At 46.3% G+C, this 25213-nt stretch overlaps 1 protein-coding gene across 1 annotated transcript in view; it reads right to left on the bottom strand.

Annotated features, from left to right (window-relative positions):
- The window catches only part of Kdm1b (lysine demethylase 1B), a 40168-nt gene that overhangs the window by 6887 nt on the left and 8068 nt on the right, over positions 1 to 25213 (bottom strand). Inside the window, exons 5-17 of the mRNA XM_021215405.1 lie at positions 25094 to 25205; positions 23095 to 23211; positions 18449 to 18487; positions 16223 to 16451; positions 14599 to 14783; positions 13608 to 13784; positions 13199 to 13273; positions 10034 to 10171; positions 8999 to 9170; positions 5580 to 5707; positions 3861 to 3992; positions 3266 to 3340; positions 228 to 344 (exon numbers count right to left, since the gene is read on the bottom strand). Of these exons, the coding sequence (XP_021071064.1) occupies positions 228 to 344; positions 3266 to 3340; positions 3861 to 3992; positions 5580 to 5707; positions 8999 to 9170; positions 10034 to 10171; positions 13199 to 13273; positions 13608 to 13784; positions 14599 to 14783; positions 16223 to 16451; positions 18449 to 18487; positions 23095 to 23211; positions 25094 to 25205 (1696 nt within the window). The remainder of the gene's footprint in view (positions 1 to 227; positions 345 to 3265; positions 3341 to 3860; positions 3993 to 5579; positions 5708 to 8998; positions 9171 to 10033; positions 10172 to 13198; positions 13274 to 13607; positions 13785 to 14598; positions 14784 to 16222; positions 16452 to 18448; positions 18488 to 23094; positions 23212 to 25093; positions 25206 to 25213) is intronic.

The raw sequence follows: 25213 nt of genomic DNA, 5'->3' as shown, positions 1-25213 counted from the left end.
TACATCAGAATTTTTAAAAAATAGGGCTGAACTTTCTCTTAATATCTCTTTTCCCCATTTTTTAAGTGGATTGGATTGGATATCTGACAGCTCATACATGTATAGAGTACACTGTTTTATTCTTGCCCCCTTTTGTTGGCCTAATTGTACAACAGGTCCTTATCCAAACAAAACTTTCAGCCAGCACTGACCCCTGAATTCTGAGGCTAAGGGAAAACTTAGGTCACCTTTTCAATGATGCCTGCACCCAAGCTGTTGATGGCTTTCATCTTCTTCTCTGACAATGGTGGATTAAACTGGATGGCACCTCTCTGTAGTATGGCCAATGGCACAGTGACTAACACCTGTGGGAAACAATGAACAGGTAACACACACAACAGCAGGAATTACTCACACTTCTCAGCCCGAGCATTCTCTCCCTTCTCTGCTTGCAATTGTAAAACTGTCAGCAATTCACTCATGGTCTGTGGGATCACGCAGGGTGTTCAATGCAAAAGAGTGCCTGGGTACGTGGACGTAGGATCTGCACAGGAATGCACATACAGACCCTTCCTGGTGGCTAATAAAGTGCTGGGTCAGGAGGGTAGCAGACTTCAGCTCTGAAAAGCAGTGCTATGTGTGGAAATGCCCAGCCAAGCATGGTGGTAAACATTTGTGATCCCAGCACCGCAGAGATGGAGACAAGACGATCCTGCCAGCCTGGGCTACATCACAAGTTCCAGGTCAATCAGATATACAGTGAGATCTTGTCTGCAAAAACTGAAGACAGACAGGGAAGGAGGGCCTGACATTATCATCAGGGCTTGTTCTGTCCTTCAAGACCATCCCTGTCAATGGCCTATAGCATAAAGGAAATGCCCGCCTTACTAATCTCAGACTCAGACTAATACTTAAAACTAGGAGGCAATGATATGCTCCAAAACTGATAAATCACATCATAAGTTACTGGGGTTATAACAACAGAACCACATGAGAACATTTAAAGCAGAAAGGACTTTACTACAAGGGGTTCCAAGTGGTTCTAAAGGTCAAACTGAACTCTTTTAAGACTCAGCTGGTTGTGGCAGCACAGGCCTATAATACTAGCACTTAGATGGTTAAAGCCAGCCAAAGCTACAAAATGACCTATGGGCACTGTGGGGGAAAGGATTCATGAGGCCACATAATAAAACCAAGCCATCAAGGATACTGTTGTGTCTCACCTTAATGTTCAGAAAGTTCTAGTTCCAGAACCATGGCTCAATCAAGAAGTTATTACTACTCTCATCACCAGAATCACCCCACATGTACAAAGACTTGCCCCAGCAGAACAGGTAACTCCTGCCTTGCCCCTTGGCTCCCTGGGACCTCTGCTATCCCCGCTGCAGCAGAAGCAGGGCCTTGACCACTGTGTTGTCAGCAGAGGCAGTAGCAGTGAGGCAAAGCCAGGCGGGCACACTTCCCAGATGTGTGTACAACTGCTTGGGAAAACCGCAGTGGCAAGGGAGCTCTGTGGGGAGAGGGAAGGAGGGAAATCTGTCTGCCTTTCAGTATCTCAGGACTAGATGACACACAGAATGCAGGTGGGATGCAGCTCAACTCTAAAACGTCCTATCTACTCTCATCTTCAAGTACTTCCTTCGTATGTCTGGTTTAACCACCAATTCCAGAAGCGAAGCAAGCCCAGAGTTCTGGAAATTTTGTCGCTGTTTTCTGATGCTCCAAAGTCTCAAAGTATAAATCGTCTTCTCTCCTAAAGTTTACAATTGTTCACATGTGGTGGCATCCACATGACCAAGGCAGTCATTAACAACAGCCGACTCAACTCCAAAGAAAGAAGTTAAACCTCCAAAGTACAAGTGCTTGAGTAAGCCCCTAGTCCCGCGGTATAAACACCCTGGCGGACAACGAGGCTCCTTCTCTGCAGAAGCAGCTGAGAGCAAGTTCAGTCTGTCATAGGTTTCTACCTCCCCAGCTGGGCTGGAAAGCTTTCGCTCACATCCTGGAGAAGACATCCAACACAAACTGTGATAAGATGAGTGCTAGCCACCTAATAAAAATACTTGGTTAGTTTGTAGCTATGTCCTGATTCAGCTGAAAGGCCTAGATACAAGGCTCAGGAGTGCCATTTGTCTAGCCAACATTAGCAGAGTGACCTGGCAGGGAAGTACAAATAGCATTTTATCCTAGACACCAAGACGTAGGCAGACAGACTTCCCTCGGTCAAACGGCCAGCAGAGTTGTGATTTTAAAAGGTGGTACTTGAAATGCTAGCCTTAAGAAGAGCCTTATAGTAGGAGCTCACAGTGGCAATACCGCCCAGTGCAAGCTGCAGAGAATCACAAGAGGCTTGAAAAACCGTGCCCAGCCATATCCAATGAGAATGCAGGGTGCTGGGACCACTGCAAGGTCTCCCAGCCAGCCAGGACAACCCCAAGCATCTCTAGGCCTGTCTTCCCAGTGTGATATGCAATCCTTTCTGTATGAATATTCATGAATATTCAGGACTGTGAAAAGGTGTCAGAGAGCAAAACTAATCTGCTAACAGGTGGCCCAGCCAGTCCATCAGAGAGACCTCTTTGTCATTACCTCATCCCCAGAAATAACCAAGCCTGACTTCAGGGATGATTAAATCTCTCTGCCCCAAGCAGCTGCCTTTATAGTCCAGTACAGGCATCACACCGTGATTTCAGGAGCTAGACCTGCACATCGCACCATCTACCTAACAGCCGATTACCAAAAGTCCATGGTACATCAAAGTACATAAGCTATGTGAGGTACAGTTTCAAGGCGAAACTTGATTTTGAAAAGGGTTCCATGGTTTAAAAAACAAACAAACAAAACCAGAAATACAGTACAGACTTGAAGTAACAGGTCCTTTCAAAGTACAACCTCACTGAGCCCTTTCAGCCCTAGGAGGGCTGTGGTGCGGCACTTGCCAAACCCATCTGTCCAAGGCACTTTTGGGAGGAAGAAATGAGGATGGTACCTAGGACCTCACACTTGAGTTCCATCTCCAGCCCTGGGAATGTTCTTATCCAATTATTAGGACCAATGTACACAGGACCCACTTTAAGGAACACAGGATTCCATCTGTCACGTGCTTAGATGGTGCCTATTTCATATTTACGAGCTACACACAGCTACTGGATAGGCCTACTTCACTAGAAACCACTGAGTCTCTAGGCAGAAGGCCAAGGCCAAAAGCTTGATGGGAAAGACTGTTCTCTTGCCTGCAGGCCCTCGGCAGTACAGTGCTCCACCACAGGAGGATCTCAGCACCTACCTTTTGTGCAGAATGCCCCATACCGTCTGTCGTGGTAACCTGCACTTCATCTCCAGTATAATCTATACTTTGCACCTGTCCGAGAAAAACGTTTTGAAACAATGTGAGGGTTTGAACCTTCCCAGCTCCCATAGATGGCATGTGTACTGCTGAAGCACTGAGGACCAGAGTGCTGGGCATGTAGCACTGGGCATGTAGTGCTGGGCAAGTGGTTACAGCTGACTTAAAGCTTACAAGCCTGTCAGGATAATGGAATATCCTTTATTATAGCACAAAGACAGACAAGTCATCTGCGATCTTAAGATGCTGTAAGCCCACTGGGATGAAGAACTAAGTATCAGATTAGGATTAGAGAGGTCAGTGTATTATCAGCCAACTGCACCCAGGCTACTCTGGGTACCCAAACCTCTAACTATTAACTGGGTGGATGCTGTGCTCCTGAGGCTACCGTCGTACCCTTCGAAGAGTTGGGAGATACTGGCTGACTGCCCAGACGAACGCCTATCTCCTAAGCATCACATGCCCGAAACTACAGCCGCCCCAAACCTCACAGCCTCCCCAAACAAACCGGAGCCTCCTTCCCATCCATACTCACTGGAGATTTGAGTCGAATGTCCAGTCCTTCAGCCAGTTTCTCAATGATAGTGGAGTAGCCTGGCGTGAGGAGGGTATGGTCACCAGCAAACTGGGCAAAGAATTCATTGTGATCCCAGGAGCGAGCAGACACCTGGGAAGCAACGCGAGGTGTTAGGAAGCCATCATGTAAACCCTAAAGCTGCCCCCAAGGACCTCAAAAGATGCGTCAGGTGGGAGAAGCCACCCAAGGCATCAATTACCAAGGACACCACTGTCTGAGGAAGGTGAACTACTCGACAGATAGAGGGTCTAGACAGGCATGGCAGCTCACGGCTTCAAGAATTCAACACCTGGAAAACTGAGGCACTGCCTTAAATTCCAGGCAAGTGTAGGCTGCAGAATAAGACTATTTCAAAGTAAATAAAAGTAGACAGCACATGAGGAACAATATCTGGGATTGTCCTCTGACCTCCATGTACACTCACACGTGGGACAAGTTCGGGAGGAAGGGTTAAACAGTCTGAGCATAGGTACCTTTCCTTGATTTTTTTTTTAATAGTTCATTTTATGCATCAGCAATTCTGAGAAAGGCAAATTTTATAGAGATCAAACTGTATTTGATCAGCCCCACAGGAAAACACACCAACTTTTTCTCTTCAACAAGGGCAGGAGGTCCATGGAGGCCAAGACCTAGCACATCTGGGGAAAAGGGTTCCATTCAAATTGTAACGCAGAGTAGTGCTGAGGCAGGGCTGCCCTGGACACCCACACAGCTTCTAGGCAGGGTTGTAGGGTGTGCTGGATTCACACCTGCTTAAATGAGTTAGGGAGGCTTGAAATTTAATTCTAGGAGACAGAACGGCGAGGCTACGTTGTTCTGGTTTCTTGGAGCACCGTTTTTAGCAACATGGCTCCACTAAAATGACTCCCAGGGCCACAGCGCAGGATCGGGGTTGAGGAGGGACCAGCCCAGCAGTGCTCCCTCCCTGGTCTTACGTGTGGTGTGAACCCGTGACCCCAGCAACATGGGAGGCGGTGGCAGGAGGAACTGGAGCCATATAGCAAGTGGGTCAGCCTGGGTTATAAGAACAGGGCCAGGAAGATGGCTCTGTGGGTGGAAGTGCTTGCCGCACAGACATGACCTTAATCTGGCCATCAGAACTTACAGTGAAAGCAGCTCTGGACAGCTGCCCGCTGAGCAATGCGTGTATGTGGTGGCACTGAAGCAACTGTGTGTGTATATGCACACAGAGAGACTTAGAATAATAACGACAGTAATAAAACTATGGAGTTAATCATACTGTGAAGCCATGGTTCTCAACGTTCTGGACAACAGACCCTTTCTTCCTTAGTCCCAAACAGCCTAACGTTCCATATTTATACATACAATACGCACAGAGTTATAAGCGTCCTTTTGTGTGTGCAGAGATGTAGAAGCCGGGGTTAGAGTCTGGGTACCTCCTTTGGACTCCCTGCCTTAGTTCTGAGACCAGGTCTCTCTCTGAACCCAGAGCTCATCAGCTGGCAGGGCTGGTCATCAGCAATCCTCACAGATCCTCCTGTCTGTCTCCTCGGCCCTGAGACCACGCAAGCACGCCACCGGGTCTCCCTTTCTCATGGGTGCTGGGGATCCGAACTCAGACCCTCATGTTTGCGCACGAGGACTTTCCTGAACGAGCCAGCTCCCCAGCTGCATGCCACAGTGTGTCACGGCCCACCTCAGGCCCTGCTGGCTCACCTGATGCAGGCTGCTGCCACAAGCATACTCCAGGTTACTTAGGTGGAACTGCAGCACCTGTCCCTCCAGCTCGCTGAACTGGATGCCAGACTCCTCCACAAAAGCCCGGTAGATCTCCTCTATCTTCTCTGTGGTGGGGACGGATCAGAGCAGAGAGATCAGTGGAGAAGGAAACTCCTGTCCGGTTCTTCATCCTGCTGCTTTCCCCAACAGAGCCCCAAACTTCCAGCCTCCTCAAGCAAACTCGGGAATAACTGATACGCAATAAAGTCCTGATGGGGCCGGGGAGTCCTCGGCACTTGAACGCCTACCTCTATGGACAAAGCTTCAGAGGCAGCTACACCTTAAGACATGTTGCGATCCTGCTTAGCTAGAAACTGGCTCCCTTCTGCTCACAATGTGCAACAGTCGCTTTACACAAGCATAACACAGGCCTGCCATTCCCTGTTTGCTCACTGCTATGGCCTGGACATTCCTACGACATCTCCCTGCAACTACGGAAGTCCGTTAGGCTGCATTCTCTTCTCCGGACTTCTGCTGGCTCGGCCATCTTCCTCAATACCAGTCATGAATTCCTGTTGCAACAGACAATTACGTTCTTCTAAAAGCAGAGATGGGTGGGCACCTGGCGGCCTCACCGGAGTAGAAAGTACGACCTGCCCACTTTGAGGCTTGGCCACACAAGCTCCTGATCCTTTCAGGGTAAATTCTATCCCTGCTGTGCAGTTTAAGTGCACCCTCCAAGGGCCTGGCCCTCCGTGCCTTACAATCTAGTGTTAGCCGGCTGCTGCCTCAGCCTCCCGAGTGCTGGATTACAGCTGTGGTTATTCCATTCTGGCTCGGTTTTCATCTTTGTTTTACCGACCATGTCATCTTTCCCACTCTCAACCTCAGCACTTATCTATCCCATTACTACAGAATTCCAGTTCTGACTGTCTTAACTAGAGAGTAAATGGGGTGTGTGTGTGGGTGGGGTGGGGTGGGGTGGGGGGGTACACATTAGGTGTCTGAGGGCTCTGGCTTCTGCCTAATTCCAAGCATCTTAGTCCAGATGGCTCCTGTTTAGTGACAACCATCACCTACATATGTCACAGATTCCAGGTTTCTATGGAGTGCTGTGCATCTGTCTGACTAGACACACCATGGAGCATCTGTTCTGCTGGTTTGTTTTCAGAACTGAAAAACAGACTCGGTGCCTTGAAGCAGGGTAGACAAGTGATCTCCGAAGCCCCAGCCTGAGCCCTGGGTTTCTGAGACAAGGTATGTATTTATTAATACTACATAGCTTGGGGGGGGGAGGGCCAAGGATGGGGGTGGGGGCTGGAACTCCACATCCCTACTCAGCCTCAACACTTTTAAGACGAGCTCAACTTTTGTTTCTTAGCCAATTCTAAATTCTCACTAAAATGTTCTAATTCTTACACTAATTGGTAACACTGAGACCCCCAGGGACCCTAGGTTTGTACAAGGTTTCTGCCCTGGAGTCTTGAGCTCTCTGTAGCAGTCCATTCCTGCTGACAGCAGCTCTCCATTCCTGTCACCGTGTGAACAAGAGAGCTCACCACTATTACAGCCCAGCATGAAAGGAAGCGCAGGCAGACTAAGGGGAGCTTGAACCTAATTGTCTGTGTAAGCAACATTCTAAATCTTCCGTGTGTATTCCTTCTGAAGTGATCTCTAGCCCCGGAGCATTCACACAGTCATACACATGCACACACACTCACTCTCTCTTTCCATGTACTGAGATTGTACATAACAGACATGCTGATAGGTAGAATACAACTGTAACTTCATACAGATGTATGCATATATCAGCAAAACTTTTCAAATAAATTAAGCTTAAATCTTACTTATAAATTATTCTTGGGCCTCCTTTAACTTTTGAAAAGCAAGGCCAAGAGAAAAAGCTGCATCAGCAAGTGAGGAACTAAGGAAAAAACAAAGAGAGCCCAGCCAGGGTCTGTCAGATACGTAGAAAACACGGAGAAGAGAGCTGGGGGTGATGACACTCACCTCAAATCCCAGCACTCTGGAGGCTGAGGCAGGAGGATTCCAAGTTCAAGCCTAGCCTGGACTACATAGCAAGTCTCTGTCTCAAAAGAAAAAAAGTAAAATTTGGAGAATTCTCAAGTCAGCCTCACAATTTCAATTCCAAGAGGTGGACAATTGGTCTGGACACTACACACTGCAGTGGGCCTGCGACCTGGCAGGGACTTCTGGGAATTCTGTCATGTCATCTGCCAATACTTCCAAGGACGGTCTGACTGTGGGTTGGGCTTCTCAGAGGTGTCAGAGAGGGAAAGACCGTGCCTGTGTGTACATTAATTGTCAACTTGACACAGAGTAGCATTGCCTGGGACTGGATGTGATTCAGTGAGGCTGCACACATGTCTCAGTTGCCTTGATGTGGGAGGACAAAGCCTGAAAGTGGGAAGTGCCACCACTGGGTTTTGGTCCCCGGAGTGCCATTAACGCAGGAAAAGCAAGGTGAGCAGGTGGCATGCGGCCATTTTTTTTCTCCAAGCACCTGACTATGGATGAGATGTGACCTTCCTGCTGTGGCGGACTGTGACCTTTGCCCTTTCTTTCCTAAGCTGCTCTCCTCAGAGTATATCGCATCAACAGCAATGAAACTTTAAACACCCGCTACTGAAATGAGGTACATTATCAACTGAAGAACTGAGAACATATTTGTCAAAATAAAGAAATGAACATATTAGAGAGTTTGAACATTCACACTCCAAAAAAAATACCACGCCTCCAAGAACTACAAATGGAAATTGCAAAATCACAAAATTTCAGGTGACATAAACGGAAATGTGAGAGGCAGTACACAGAGTCCCAGCTGGTACCCTCAGTCTCAGTAAGGAGTTAAGTGCTTGAGAGTTGTGAGTACTAGTGCCCCATTCAAGTACCACAGTCACAGCTCTGATTTCATATTCTTATTTTTAATATACATTAAGCACTTTTTAAAAACACACTAAAAGAACTTAACCTATTACAACTAAAGCCAAAGAAAGGAAAGAAATCCTGATATCCAGAGACCTTCAGAAAGTATATATGGGCTAATAATCATATACAAGGAGGGCTTACCACAGGCTTCCATAAAAGAAGTTTCTCTAGGGGATTGAAAAGTAAATGTTTAATTTAGTTAAACAATGTGCCCACTCAAAGTAAGGTTCATGTGTGCACGTGTGTGCATGCACGTGTGTGTGTGCATGTATGCGTGTGTGTGCGTGTGTATGTGTGCACCCCAGCCAGTGCACATACAAGCATGCACAGGCCAGCAGCGACAGACCCCAGGAAGATACTGCCCACCTCTGAGAAAGTCTGCAGAGTTCAGCCAAAGGGACGCACGTAAGGCCCGGCCCTCCTGCAGACACTACAAGGAAACCATCACACCACCGTACTCCTCATACCTCCTAAAGGGACATCTTGGAGCAGAGTCTTATCCTTCCTCCACTCAGAGACAACATCCAAGAGAGCATTAAAATGAAAGTCCATGCGTTTGTCAACAGTGGGGTCAGTTATCCGTCCACCTTCCTGAATTAAGTCACATCTCTCTCCCAACTTACGCATGCTGATGCCAAGCTTCAAAATAACAAGAAGAACAGGGTGAAAAGTCTTTCCTGAAAAAAAACACCTACAACGTCTAAGCTCAAGTTAGACAGCGCTCGCTCTCATGACGACTCTAATAACTCAAAACCAAGGCTTTGGTATGCCTGCTGGGGGTGACGGCCAAGCGAAGCAGGAGAAGGAGATAAGGTGACAGCAGCTTCCAGCCAACACACTTGTAAGTATTCAGCTCGTGCGTCTGCGGCTGTGGGCTGCCTGTATTTATAGAACATTCTGACTCTACTTCAGAGCTTCATGCAAATGAACATACACACTCAGAGAAGCCAAAACCTTTTGGGGGGGGGGATCACCTTTGACCTACCAGGTTGGCAAGGTAACAAGACAGGATGCTGGGTGACTGACTTTCAGAGAAATACCATACTTTAAAAGTATTATTTATGCCCCAAATGTCACATGTACATTATCTTGTGTAATATTTGGGGCATACCTACACTAAGAAAATTACTCGTTTGAAAGACAAACTTACCTAAGGATCCTACATTTTTACCTGCTATATCTAGCAGCCCTGGGCTTGATTATGAATCAATTTAGTAGCCTGCAACTGACCCGAAAATTAAAGCTTGGGGTCTTTTAAATGCCTAATGGGAAAGGCATACTTGAAACCATTCTTATTTACTTTGCAAGAGGGTCTGAAGGAAGTGATGCATGCTGTCCACTCGAAGCATAACGTACCCCAGCCTATCCCTAAAACTCAGGACTTCACACATATTAGGCAGGTGGTTTACCACAGGGCCACACACCTCTGCTTCATATTAATACTCTTATGCAAACAGAGACAAGTTTTATTTTCCTTGTCTGTAAGTTTCCAAGACACTCACTTGCTCACACATTAGTGCTACCGGGTTATTAATACAGCCATTGACAATCTGGGGTCCTCTTCCCACTACCACGCCTTTAAAGGACTTGTCATCCCATACTCGGCCTCCAATCCGGTCTTTGGCTTCCAGGACAGTCACCTTAAAAAGGTAATTGGGAAATGTAAACAGAACATCATACCAGACTCAGAATTACAAAAATGTAGAATGGCAGTGTTAATCAGCTGCTTGCTTATGCACTTTAACATATTTCTACAGAACCAACTCTAAGTAAGGAGAAGCCCAGGTACACGCCCAAACCCGCCTAGGCTGTAGCAACGAGTAGATGGGTGGTCTGCAGGATGGATACCATCCACCACCTCCCTCCAGCCAGGTAAGGTTCAGCAGGTGAGCCAGACTGCAGCTTCATGCCTGTAATATCCCAGTACTCTGGAGGTTGAGGCAGGAGGACTGCCATGAGCTTGAAGCCACCATGGGCTACACAGAGAGTTCTTGGCTAGCCTGGACTACAAAGTGAGACCCAGGCTCTATTTCAAATAGATAATTTTTTTTTTTTTTGATGAATAAGTGCATTCATCGCTGAAAACATTAACACCATGTGACCACTGGGAATCAAACCCAGGTCCTCCAGAGGAGCACGGAGCCAACTCCCCAGCCCCCGCACAAGTTGTCTGTGTAAAAGTGGGTACACGTATTCGTGTAGATGTGTGTGACAGGTGTACTTGACCTTACTCTCTGAGGCAGGCTCTCTCTCAACTGAACCTGGAGCTCACTCTCACCTAAACTGGCTGTCCAGCCATCGCCTAGAGCTGCCTGCTTCCCCTCTCCCAGCATGCCAGGATTACAGACACAGGCTGCCACATCTAGCTTGTGTGTGAGTGCAGGAAATCTGAACTCACATCTTCACGGCTGCACATTAAAAAATTTATACACGAAGCCCTCTCTCAAGTCCCGAGACATCACATCACGATCCAGTGTAACTCACGGATGGTGGCATATGCTTGGAAACCTGGCACGCAGGAGATTGAGGCAGAAGAGCAAATGTGATGCTGTTTTGGATTACATGGGAATTCCATTTCAAACAAATCAAATAAGAACTATGTCCAAGAGCTGATTTTTTCCATGACATATCTATTGCTAGAACCTTTGAAGTATGACCGTAACAAAGTAGGCTGAGTCCAGTGAGTGCCAGTGAGGTGCAGAACTGCTGTTGGGTGAAAGCAAGGCCTTTGTGATCCCAGGATACCAAGTGCCCTGGGTTGTAGTAGGAGCAACCTGAGTGCTGCTTACTGCAGCATCAGCCGTTGGCTCTGGATCCCCGGGAGCACACCCTCAATGTTCTTTCCCAGCTTAGCAGAGAGCTCTACCGTTGTCCAACCTTACATGGGGATGGACGGACTCCTAGGTTAGCTTGCTTATGCGAGAGTGTAGCGAGTCCTCCGGACATTCTCCTCCAGACATGACTAGGGAGGTACAGTGTGGCCCCACCTCTCCACCCTCCTTTGAATTTAACAGTGTGCTACTTGGTTCTACAGGCTGAACATTAAAGGCAGCCTCCCCAGACTTTGAAGATTAATAGCCTTCCCTGTAACATAATCTTTAAGTTTCCCAAGTAAAAAGCAAACGAGAGACACTGACCTAATGATGAAATAACGCAAACACTTTCTGTAGCTCACAGGAGGGATTCCCTACCACAAACACTTCCACTAACCCAATCCACTCTCGTGCCTTGCCAGGAGTGTAATGTGATCCACCACCTCAGTCCTCTATCTACCCAGAAGAAAAAAACCTTTTAGGCATAGCTATTGAACACTTCTAACAACCCACAAACATGACTTCGAATCCTTACTGCCAAGAATGTACTGTTTAAATTCTTTAAGCTAGACAGGGAATAATAAAAGGGCTGAACCTTAAGTTATATTTAACCTGCCTCTGCCAGCACTTGGGAGAAGAGGCAGAGGCAGGTGGATCTCTGAGTTTGAGGCCAGCCTGGTCTATAAAGGAGTTCTAGGACAGCCAAGGATTCAGATAGATACCCTGACTTAAAAAATAAAAACAACAACAACAAAAAAAAGAAAAACCAAAACTATATTTAACTTTGCCTTCAGTGAAAAGCAAAGTCCTTATAAAGTTTTAAAGAGAAGAAATGGGTCCAACTTAGCGAATCAAGAGAAAACTACGGGGAAGGTTCCCAATTTGATAACAATTAGATACCAAATTCTGAGACACTCACTAAATGGTCCTGAGTGGTCTAAACCAAGCTGGCCTACAACTCAAGATCTGCCCGCCTCTGCCTCTTGGTGCTGGGATTAAAGGTGTACGCCATCACACACAGCTGAACCATCCTCCCTACCCACTAGCAGTCTATACTGGCTAGCTGTATATGAGTTTGGCATTTTCCAGCAATTGGCATATCCTTCTGTCTTCCTTAGGAGAAGCCAGATACCTTCCACATCTACAGTGCTAAGAGAGCCAGAATTCTAGCTCAGCCCTGAGTCTGTTCAATCCACCCCGCTTTCAGAAGCTGCAGCTTTTGTTTTGCAGCATATTCTTTTAAGGATGACTGGCTGGTTGGCACAAGGAAATCTGATGGCCAGTGAAGAGCGCCCGCCTAGTGTTAACAGAAGCATTAATACTGAGGATTATCAGGGCTCTAATCCTCAGTAGGAGGAGTTTATAAAAGGGAAAAAGAGCTACCTGAGTATTTCAAAAACTTCCCCGAGAGACAGTGGATCTCCACACTTTCATTTGTTGCCGTACACTATCCCATCCCCTCCACTGGTTAATGATAACCTGCCAATTACTTCTGTGGATTCTGGTTAGTCTATCAGAGTTCCTTCCTACAGGACGTCTACTGCCCCCAAAGCTCTATCTGCTCTGACGCTGACTCAAAGCTTCCTTAAAACCTACTGCAAAACGATGTGGCCTGGTGAGGTCACAAGTCGTTAACTGTCAGCACTTGAAAGGCAGAAGCATGTGATGTCAGTGAGTTCTTGGCTAGCCTGGGCTATGTACTGAGACCCTGTTTCAAAAGAAAGCCAGTGTGTGTATTATCCTTCATTAAATTTAGGAACTAAGTCTTAGAAAATTTGGAACTAAGTCTTAGAAAATTTGGAACAAAGGAGCAGTGAACCATTTGTCCCCACCCCCACACCCCCAGAGTCTCACCTTCATCCCAAAGTTATGTAGTTGCCTAGCAGCTGCTAAGCCTGCTGGACCAGCCCCAACAACCAGAACAGATTTCTTCAAAAAGAAACAAAACACCAGTTAGAACAGTGTAATGACATGCTGTTACAGTTGCTCTGGAAGCTTCTAACTGTGAAGCACTGCTAATCTAGTTGTATTTCTCTGGTGTTACTGGGATTTGTTTTCCCACAATACATGATGGTGCCCGTCAGAAGTAACCTCATTTTTTTTTTTTCTTTCAGCCTGCGGAAACTGTGCCCCTAAGTCTCCTCCTGGGAGAAAGTCTTCACACGTCTTGCTTATGCCTACTGGTTTCTGCAGTATCTGGTACCACCATAGCAACACAACCGAAGGCAGAGCCTACCTACCTACCGCACAGCCAGTTGCTTACATTGTGGTAGTGTTTAGGAAGAAGATGCTGGCCGGCTCCCACGGTGAGAACTCCCGTGTTGATGAGGCCTTTCCGTGTCATGAAGTAAAGAACCCTCTCTACTTCCTGAACGCATCGGATGCGTACAAGGCCCCGGACAATGATGTGGGGAATGCACTTCCGAGGGGTGAGAGCTTCCTGTGTTTACAGTAAAACCAAAACCAACAGCAACAAAGTCAGTAGCCCAGTAAAAAACGAACAAAAAACTAGGGCTAAAAGTTTATTTTTTACATTTTGTTTGTTTTTTTTTTTTTATTGGGTATTTTCTATATTTACATTCCAAATGTTATTCCCTTCCCCAGTCCCTGCCCCCTAAAATTCCCTAATCCCATCCTCCCTCCCCCTGCTTCTATGAGGATGTTCTCCCACCCTGGCCCGCACTGGGGCATTGAGCCTTCCCAGGACACCAAGGGCCTCTTCTCCCATTGATGCCACCAAGGCCATCCTCTGCTACATATGTGGCTGGAGCCACCGGTCCCTCCGTGTGTACTCTTTGGTTGTTGGTTTAGCTCTGGGGCAATCTAGTTGGTTGATACTGTTGTTCTTCCTATGGGGTTGCAAACCCCTTCAGTTCCTTGATTCTTTTCTCTAACTCCTCCATTGGGAACCCTGTGCTAATGGTTGACTGCATTTTGTTGTTAATACAGGGTTTCACTTTGTAACTCTAGCAGACCTAGAACCCATTATTCAGACCAACTGGCCTTGAACTCACACAGAGCCACCAGCCTCTGGCCTCTGCCTCACGAGTGCTGGGATGAAAGGTCCCAGCACTCAAACTAGTCAGTCACCATGGCCAACTACTCTGCTAGTTAGTCACCATGGCCGACTACTCTGCTAGTTAGTCATCATGGCCGACTACTCTGCTAGTTAGTCACCATGGCCGACTACCCTGCTAGTTAAGTCATCACTGGCGCCCTCTCCTCTCTGCTGCTTCCAGCACATTCTTACTTACTTTGCAGTTTGTGTACCACAGAGCGAGGATGAGGTTTCTCAAAGCCAGGTACATGGTGGGGTCTCGAGAATATTCTGGAAACTCATAGAGCTCATCCAGCTCCATCACATCCGGCCGCACACACAGGGCTTTGCCACACTCGTTGGGCTGGTAGAATGGCTGGAAGTACCGGTTCATGCCTAGGACTGACAGGAGACAGACAAGCAGTTCTGCAAGCTGGACTTTCAAAACCGCAAGGAACATGTGCATATTCACGAGTCTGTGTACACAGACACAGACACACATACACACCAGGGCTGCTAAGATGGCTCAATGAGTAAAGTTTCTTGCCACCAAGCCTGATGACCTCAGTTCAGTCTCTAGGGACCATATGGAAGGACAGAACCAACTTTTCTAAACTGATCTCGGACCTCCCATATGTGCTGTGGTACACACACATACACATACAGAAATGTAATTTTAAGAAATAAAAAGAAAAAAAAACCCCACCCTTTGGCACTTTCTGATTACAAAATGAAACAGTCCCAAAGCCCAGTGTCCCATGTTGTGTTCTATTCTAGGACTCAGCCTATAACAACATTCTAAACACTAGTTTTCTCAAAGATGGACAAATGCTATAAAGGTGTTGTCTTCAAACCTACTTTGTAAGTAAAAAAAAAAAAAAGTTTTTACAGTATTCTAAATTTTTTCCATGTATTAAATAGCTTTATATTTATATTTGATTTTATGTTAAATAACTATATATATATATATATATATATATATATATATATGTATAATATAATGACTCTATATTAAATTCAGTGACTTTGTGTCTTACTATTCAACCATTCCCCTCTCGTGGGAATTGAGATCACACCTATTATAATCACAACTGTAAGCAACACTAAAGTTTCTTTACACATGAATTTTTCAACTGATTGGCTTTAGTATAGCATTTTAGAAATATTTGCTGGTTCAAAAGTCCAGTCATATGGTCTTCACACACTGCCAAACTGTCTTCACAAATGTACACTCCTTTAGTACTGTGTGCCCAGCACAATACACACTCAAAACACGTCCACACTAGCACTCACTCACCCAGATCTCCCCATAGCTCCACTGTTAGGAGCATCCAGTATTATCAGCTAAATCCTTAATATCGAGCCTTGATAGAAAAACCTAGTTTTAAAAATGTGATTTGTTCATATACAGATGGAGGACGAGGGGTTGTTAGGATTCCTTTGAAGCCAATAACATATTCTGCCCTGACATGGAATTCTGAATCTTTTAGAGTGGATCTCCATTGCTGTCATTAGAGACAGAGAGTGGAAGTATAAAAATGGTGACCACACAGCTCAATCTTCGTTCTGGAAGGTCACACACAATAAAGTCTGCAATAAGGAATCTGCATATGATGAACACTGGTGGGACTTCTTCCCTCGGAGCTCTCCACCCAGGTTGGCTGCATCTGTGGATGCAGAGAGGCATGTGTGAAGGCCAACTGCATAGCCAAATGCATGCAGCAGTGAGTGCTTTATCCCACGTCACATATGCTTAAAAGAGTCTTCAGCCGTCTGCCTACCCTTACATTTCTAAGAAGGGGGGAGGGGCGGAAGGAAAAGGGTACCAGAGCATCTCTCACCAAGTGAAGAGGGGGCTGCCTTGGAGGGCTCCATCTCCCCCGGGCTGGCACTGCCGGTGGCAGCGGTAGCGGCTGTGACGGTGGCGCGATGTGTGCTGGTGCAGGAGGGGCTCATGCCAACGCAGTCGGGGTAGTAGGCAGAGAGCAGCGGTGCTGCCACGCTGTCCTTCAGCAAGGGAGGCTGGATGAGCATGGGGTACCACCAGTGGTTGGAAACTTCCAGCACTCTCTGTGACGGATGAGTGGGAGGAAGAGGGGACATGTACATGCTGAGGGCACTTACTCCTCTTCACCCACAGCTCTCCTGTTCCCCACATCCAGACCCAACAGTTCTCAGTTTCATACAGAGAGTCAAACACAAGCTGAGGATACCCAGAGACAAACTTTCTTAGGAAAATTCTTCCCCACACGCAGAAAGCCTCCCTCCTGAGCCAGAAACCCCCCGCCCCCCACTGACACCAGGTAAGCATGCTGCTTCCCCAGTACCCCAGGTCTGCCTCCACCCACCCCTCCTGGGGTAGTTACATTTGTAATGTCAGCCTTCCTCAACCTAGAAAGACTTAAGGTAAGTTTCAAAGGAGCAATTGGCAAGATCAGGTCAAGGTCAGTGGGCGACTGTCTTGACAGCTAATTGACCCAGCCCACTGTAAGTGGCACCTCCTCTAGGCTAATCCCTGAACTGTGTAAGTGTGAAGAAATTCTCTGGAAAACAAAAGCAGAAGTCAGCAAACAAGCATGTATCCTCCCAGGAGTTGGTCTTGACTCAGTTAGGATGTAGCTAGCTGCTTGAGCTCCTGCCAGCAAGCATGTAAAGCAAGCATGTATCGTCCCAGGAGTTGGCCTTGACTACAGTTAGTTAGGATGTAGCTAGCTGCTTGAGCTCCTGCTTTGCTCTCCCCTCAATGACAGACTGAGCCTGGAACCATAAGCCAAGTAAGTTTTCCCCTACACTTTTTGTCTGGATATTTTATCACAGCAGCAGAAATAAAACTAAAACATTCGCTCAGCTCTAAACAATTCAGCTAATGGCATCCAGAGTCTGGCCTCTTAAAAATAATGAGTCCATCCTACTTCCTGGGTCATGCAGCTCGGAAGGAAACTGGGCAAACCCTGACACTAGCTATGAGCCTCTGGCTCTCTCTTCGTTGGAAGCATACGTGAAGGGCGATCTCTAAACTAGTCTCCACATGCTGTAAGCGAAACAAACAGCAACCAGTAGGCCCTTGCTAGTTGCCGGCCGTGGAGGCCTGTCTCGGACTCCCTGTCTGGGGATAAAGCTCAATGGTAGAATGCTTGCTTAGCTTGCCCAAGGCCAGGGCTCATTCGCCAGCAGCATGAAGCAAAGCAACTCAAGTCCTTTGTGAATACAGTCTCTGTGTTAAAGTCAAGGATCTTCCAAGTATAAAATGCCCTCAGTATTAGAGATGATGCAGAAGGTATTCTAACTGCACTTAAGTTATCTTTCTATAAACCCATCCTGTTTAATCCAAACCCAGAATCCATCTGGTCCATATGGGAATGAAACTTAATAAAAACATACAGAACCACTCCTTCCAAGAAGAGAATGGATTCAAAGTGGATCTAATACATGTCCCTTCTCCCTTTATCTGAATCTGCCATGGTCCTTGAACTTGAGACACTGGGAATAAGCTCAAAGTACCAATTCTGAATCCCCGAAAATGAGAAGGGCTTGGGAATTTAGGGAACTTCGAATATTCAAAATCAGTTTAAACCAGATCTGGTTACATGGCAAGTGGAGCCAGAAACAGCCGGACCCACTTCTGCATCTGAGCAGGGACAGGGCAGGATGGCTACCTTTTTGGTCAGAAAATACTAGACCCCTCTCCTGCTTCCGAGTCTAGGCCAAGACCGTCAAACCATGGCCACCCTGCTCTTTGTCTCATAGGACTCAGTGGAGGAAAGGCCAGAGCCATCACCAACAGACAAGTGTACGAAGTCTCATCCCCACAGCAAGGTAGGAGCCGTGTCTTCCTTCTTGGGCCCTTTAGTGTAAAGCTATGTAAGCTCACATTCTTTTAACTGTGAGGGGCCATGCATCTACACTACCACCACCATCACCGTCAATGACTGTGGGCATTTTCACAATGCAGTCACCATGTTCAAGTCAGAAGGCTTTGACGTACATACAGAAAGATGCTAGTTATTTACTTAGTGACCGCATCCTTAAAGGCCAAATTAACTCTGATGCGGAACACAGATACTCACCAGATCCTCTGGGAAAGCACAATGATCGGGGGTGTCAGGCTACAAGAGAAAACCAAGTCTGAATTAAGTGTTTTCAAAACATACAGTCTTAGGTGTCCATTTTCTTTCAATATGATACCTCCCCGCCTCTTTTAAAAAACAATACAAAACAAAAAACCTATTTAACTGGCAAGAAAAATGCAGGACATGTCACCAGAATGAGAGTGTGAGGAGATTGGTACTTTCATCATTAAGATGTTCCCCCATGAAAACAAAGGGCTGTATAAGCAGCACAGAGCTGTGACAGGGTACACACGTCTGGTAGACACAGAGGCCTGGCAGTATCTTGCGGAACTAAAGCTGTGTCTCACTCAGATAAACATATCCACTAATTTTCATCTTGGAGTACTTCCTAGAGTCCCTTGTAACACGGATGCCAAGCAGTGAACTACAAGGAAGTTCAAAGGCTGAGGATACAGTTCATGAAAGAGCCTGCCTCCTATTCAAGAGGCCATGGGTTCGATCCCTAGCGCTGCACCAAAGGAAAACTGTTCAAGCCAAGGATGGCGGCATGCACCTGTAATCTCAGTCCTTTGCGGGATGAGGCAGGAGGATGGACAAGTACACAGTACAAGCTTGCAGTACGCAGAGAGCTCAAAGCTATCCTGGAGGATCCAAAGGCAGCTTGAGCTACACAGCAAAACCCAGTCTCAAAGGACAGAAAGAGCAGAAGAAACAACATAACTCGCTGTATATATTTCTGAAGCTCAAGGAAGTTTTGTTTGTGAGAGAATAAAGCTAAGTAGAAGCCAACAGAATAGGTAAGACGACACGTTCCATGACAAACAATGCCATATCACCCAGCAGCGAAAGAACACATGACAACTACATGCCACAGCACAGGTGGAACTTACCAGCAGTTCTGAAATATCCCACTACACGATTCCATTTATATGAGGGTCAAAAAGAAAAAAAAAAAAAAAGCGAAGCCAAATTCATAATACTGTAAGCTGGAAAAGCAAGCAGGTAATTTACCCTGGGGAGCAAGGTTGGCGACTATGATTGTCAGGGGCCACCGGGGCATCTGCCAAGTATTGCATTTCTATATTGGGAGCCAGAAAAGCAGGTACTTGTGACAATTCATTGGCCTGGGCTTTTGATGTTTGCAGTTTCTGGTTCAATACAAAAATCCCACCTAATGGAAGGTCAGGAGAACACAGGCCTGGCAGCTCCAATCCAAAGAAGTTTCCAGAGGAACTCTTACACCGTGCATCAACAGGAACGGTCACCACTTAGCAAAGAGCTTCCCCTCTCCTGGAACAGGGCATTGGATAGAGTGCAGCAGACCCACACTTGAGGATACTACTCAGCAAGAATGAGCCAGAGCTTTAGGCATCAAAGCCTCAGTGTTGACCAGAAAAAAATCAAAGGAAGTAGAGCAAGCTGGTGCCACACACACCATGTTCTCACTGGCTGAAGCCTACCCCAGGTGCCTTCCAAGGCCTGTCCCCACAAGTGCAACCATGCAGTGCGACGGGGCCTTGCCCATGCTCTTTCCTAGGCCCTCGTACTTTCTCCTTTTCTACCATTCAGAGACCTCCTACTTTCTACCTGCAAGGTGAAGCTAAGAGTCAACCTTGGTTTTCAAAAATCACTAAGTCAATTGTAAGAGTTCTTAGAAAATGTATGTGTGTATATATAGACATACACATACAGCAATGCAAATTAACTTAAATTAGCCATTCCAGAACGTATACCTATTCTAGAATCTACTTGTCAATTAAAATTCATCAGCCTAGCCTACACAGTGAACCCTGCTCAGAACAGTAACACACTGGAAAGTCCTTGGCAGGTGTAAGGGGTTCCCATCCTCTCAGGTCTCAGTAGAGTACGGCAGCAGAGCATCACCCCAAGCTCAGAGCCAGCCTATCGCAAAACTGCTATCATTCTTCCTTGTACATGACTAAGAAAATGGAAAGGCTAAATATAAGGCTTGGAAAATACTAAAAATGTATGCATATCTAGATGATGTAAAGAATCCCTACAAATCAAAAAGCCTGCCAAAACCTCTGATCTAACCCAAGCACAGCGGAGAAACAACAGAAGAGACCACCGCTAGATCTGAGAGCACCGGCAGCCACGAGGCGGCAGTGCCTTCAGAATCAAACCTAGTTCTGCCTCATGCCACAGGCTCCTCCTGCCCGCTCACCCGCACAGACGAGCACAAGACACTCGCAGCCTCATCACCAGTTCCACTCACACAGCTGCCACTTGCAACAGAACTGTCCTGCCACACGCCAGTGTGGAAACAATCCACGGTACGCACACAGGTGACACGACGCTGCCGAGACACATGAAAAGCTAGTTTTGCTGCCTGGTTCGTGAATTGCGGTTATGCAGGGCACTGAGGCAGGAGGACACACTGACTGTCTGTCTGGAGTACAGAGTGAGTTCAAGGTCAATGAGGACAATTTAAGGAGACTCCACCTCAAAAAGAACAAAGCAGAAAGAGGGCAGGCAATATGGCTGTGGCTCGAGGCTTGCCTAGCGCTCGTGAGGCCCTACGTTCAATGTCTAATACTGCAAGGAACTCAGTCCAACAAGAAGGTCCATTGATCCAGACAACATTGATGGTCTGTCTGTCTGTTTTTAATGTATTTAATACAGTGAAAGAGTCTACACACTGAAAGAGCACCCAAGACTGATCCCAGTCTTATGAAGTTTAAGAGACAGAAAAATTAACCTGTGGGGCTAGAATCACAACAGCGGATTCTGGAGATGGGGAGAGGTAACTAAAGCGTGCAGGACAAAGGAATACCGTGGCTTACACTGGCATTCTGGCTGAGCACTGTAGACCATGTGTTCCACACACAGAATTGCAGTATATAAACATCTCTCAGAAGTGAAAATGATACAGCTCACCTTCTGTAAAAAATAGTGCTAATACGCTTAGGGGTTGGGGCTGAGTGCCATAGTACAGTGAGATTCCCTAGACTGTGCAAAGGTACAGGTTCAATTCCCAGCACCTACCACTCAGTGTTGGCCAGTTCTCATACAATTGATCACTGAGTCTCAAGACCTTTTTTAAAGACACGGCCTAATGTATTCACATAGCCCAGGCTAGCCTCCTACTCCTATGTAGGGAAGATTGGCCTTGAAGTTCTAATCCTCCTGCCTCTACCTCCCAAGTGCTGGGATTACAGATATTAACCACCAAGCCCAGCTGAGCTGTATTTTTTTTTTAAACCAAAAGAAGCAGTTTGTAGACTCTTACGAAAGCCTTAAAGTGAGCCTACAATATCAAATCATGTTTAAAGTTGTACTGGAAAGATAAATGAACCATTAAGACAATATTCCCCACCCCAGCCCCACTCTCCAAATGTTAATGTTCATCCCCAGGGCTCTGTGCACGCTGGCAAGCACCACCACTGAGGCACAGTCTCCAGCCCCCAAGAGTTTACTTCTCAAGACAGGGAGGGAAAAGATGGCTCCAAAGGATTTTCTTTATTTAGATGTGTGTATATTTATAAATACACATAATCTGTTCTTAAGTCCTAAGGTTACAGTCATGTAACACTTATATACAATATACTTCTGTAAAAACTTGAAATCTGACTTATATTTACATCCTTTGTCATTTCTCCTTGCAAAAGAACGCTAGGCAAATACTCTACCATGGAACACCACCCAATGCTGTTTTCATATACTAAGGGAGTATTTTTCCCTTTATAGAAGATCAAACCCAGGCCCACTTGAATGCTAAGCAAATGCTGTCACTGAGCTATTTCCCCAGCCCAATAACATATGCATGTTGAGCCCTATGTTTAAAAGAAATTAAAAAAAAAAAAAACACTTTGATCATAAACCTCACACTTACTATTTAGAATGAATGTGTTTAAAGCAACAGGGCCTTTGATGGCAACAACGTTGTGTCTAACGATACCACAAACCTCTGAAAGCATTGAAAATGGTGTATTTTGCAATGTACGATCACCCCTCAATTAGAAAAAAAAATTATTTTGTTTATTCTTTAATATTCAAAGTATGCGACATTTGGGTGGTATGTTTAACACATTTTCAAACACTAGCTGCCAAATTTCAGAGCAGGTACACTATATCAGCTACGGCTGGTTCCTAACTGCCAATCAGAGCCATTCACCTCTGTCCCTTCTTGCTACATAGTTCTGCTTTGTCTGACTGGCGCTGTAACGCACAGGGCACCAGAGTGACGAAGCAGTCTCTTCCTTGTCCTCGTGTAGTCTAGCAGCTGTGTGATTCTGTTCTAGCCAATGACACAAGCAGAAATCTAACAGACAAGCTGTCACCCAGTGCCAGAGGGATGGCCTCAGCCACCACTGACTCTCACTTTGTACTCGCCTCTCCTCTGCTTTAGATTCACACATGGTGGCTGGGACTACGGCATCCACCTTGTCACTTGAGGATGGGAGATGCAATGGACTGGGCAACGGTTCCTGGATAACTAACCCGGAGCAGCCCATCACCAACCTGCCTAGAGTAAAAGAAGCCCTTCCTTAGTTAAACCCATTGTAGTTGGGCTTCTTTTTACACACAACACACCCCATTACAAGCAAATTGACAAAGACATGCTACCGTTACAAACAGAATGACATATAAAGTAACTCAAAAGGCCACCATAGGAACCATACCTTGGTAATAGTGTTTGGCTTCACGCCACAGCGGTAAGTCCTCGCCATGTGTGGAGTAAGCTGGACCTCCTTGGTCAGCTGCCTCCACTTTCCACACTCGGGTTTTGTGCATTGCACCTACATGAGAAACAAAGGCAAGATCAACATAGACTGCCTAATCTTGAGCTACCACATCACCAGGTGGTCTGTCTCCACATGACCTGGCCCCCGTTTTTTTGACTCTAGGAATTGAATCCAGGGCGCTGTGCATGATAGTAAACTGCTCTAGCATGCAGTTCCATCCAAACCCCTTGGCTAACCTTCTAACAAATGTAGCCTTTCCCTTCTCTCCCTTGCTTCACCATACCCATTCTGATGCCAGCAGGGTAATTTCTGATTCAATGCTAGCTCAGGCAAGAGGATACACAAAAGAAACTTTGAAAACTGTTGTCAGATTTTCTAGCTCAAGCTGGAGGCAACTGTAGATACGACTACTCAGGGAATCGGGACATGACATGTAAACTGTGGTGCTCAGGTCACCAAAAGGATGGAAATATTGATAACATTCAAATCAAGTCTGGTAATGGAGTTCTCCAGACTGTATCTGTGCTAATTATTCTGTCCGACAAAGGCTGAAGTATGTGCCCAGGGGCACAGAGCTTTTAGTGGTTATCTCTACAAACTCCTTACACTATTCCAAAACAGAAGATTCTACATAACTGCATGTAGACAAATGACGTCAGATCTGGCTTTGCACATAACCCAGAAATTAAAACGAGAACTGTAAAACAGTGAAAAAATCTTCAATGAAAGCACAGAGGTGGGTCTTTATGACTTAGATTTGGTAGAGTTCCTAGCAAGGACTGAAGACACAGACACAAAAAAAATCTAAATAAATTGAGGTTTATCAGAACTAAGTGATCTATGCAACCTGCAGGGGAAAAAAAAAATCTGCCACTCAGAGCGAAAAAGGGTTTTATCTCCAGAATAGGACTTACAAGAAGAAAAACAGCTCAACATGAAGTTGGGCAGAGCTGTATATTTGCAATTGGCCAAACAACACTAGCACTGGGGAAACACTAGGGTGTACTTCCACGATGAGCTGCCTGTTCATACCCAACTACCCACATAGCTGGCATTACAAAACACAAACAAGAGTTGGTAAGGATGAAGGCAGGAGGGTCAGGAGTTCAAGTCACCCTTCACTACCTAGCAAGTTTGAGACCAGTGTGCTCTACATAAGACCCATCTCAAAAAAGGCAAAAACAGTGGGATGCGGTAGTGCGCGCCCTTGATCCCAGCACTGGGGAGGCAAAAAGAAGCAGGTAGATCACTTGAGGGCAGCCTTGACCTACTCAGTGAGTTCTAGACCAGCCAAGGCTACCGAGTGAGACTTCTGTCTCAAACGACAAAAAGCTAAGCCCATGACAGTATAGAGAAACCCAACCTACACACACACACACACACACACACACACACACACACACACACACACACACACACGCTTCAGTGAAAAACAATGAAATGGCTCTGAGCTGAGCCTGGAGTTAAATCCCAGCCTTTCAGGAACATGGGCAGGTACAAGGGCTCTCGGGTAATTCCACAAGCTGACTCAAAATCAAAAGCGGGAGGGGGGCTGGGAATGTGCACTAGTGGTTCAGCACATGGCCTAGCAAGCTCGAGGCCCTGGGTTCAAGTGTCGGGACCACCAAACACTGCCATCCATAGAAATGCCTTACGGCCCCATCCCTAGGTATGTAACATCTGTGCCCCTGTTCATGCTAACTGAAAGATGAGACACAACCCAAGTGTTCATCCAAATAGGTGGGTAAACATGAGGTCAGATGGTGGTGTGTGACAGTCGTTTCTTCCCTAGGCTATACGAAGTAAAGATTTCGGCAAACTTTAGAAGTATTTGTTCTAACAAGCCTAGAAACAACCCAAGCACAGATCTGCTACAAAGCAGCATCGCTCCCTCTGCCCACACTTTAGTGCTCTGGGCAGCAGTGGGCCTCCTTACCCAGTAGGGCAGCTGCTGGTCTGCCATGAACGCCTTGGGGCTTGGCTCTGTCTTGCCGTTGCTGGTCCACACTCTTTTCCATGCACTGTATTTGTCATACCCGTCTTTGTGGCTGAAAAC

Source organism: Mus pahari, chromosome 16 (genome assembly GCF_900095145.1).
Source record: "Mus pahari chromosome 16, PAHARI_EIJ_v1.1, whole genome shotgun sequence".
NCBI lineage: Eukaryota > Metazoa > Chordata > Mammalia > Rodentia > Muridae > Mus > Mus pahari.
This window is presented reverse-complemented; position numbering and strand designations above follow the sequence as displayed.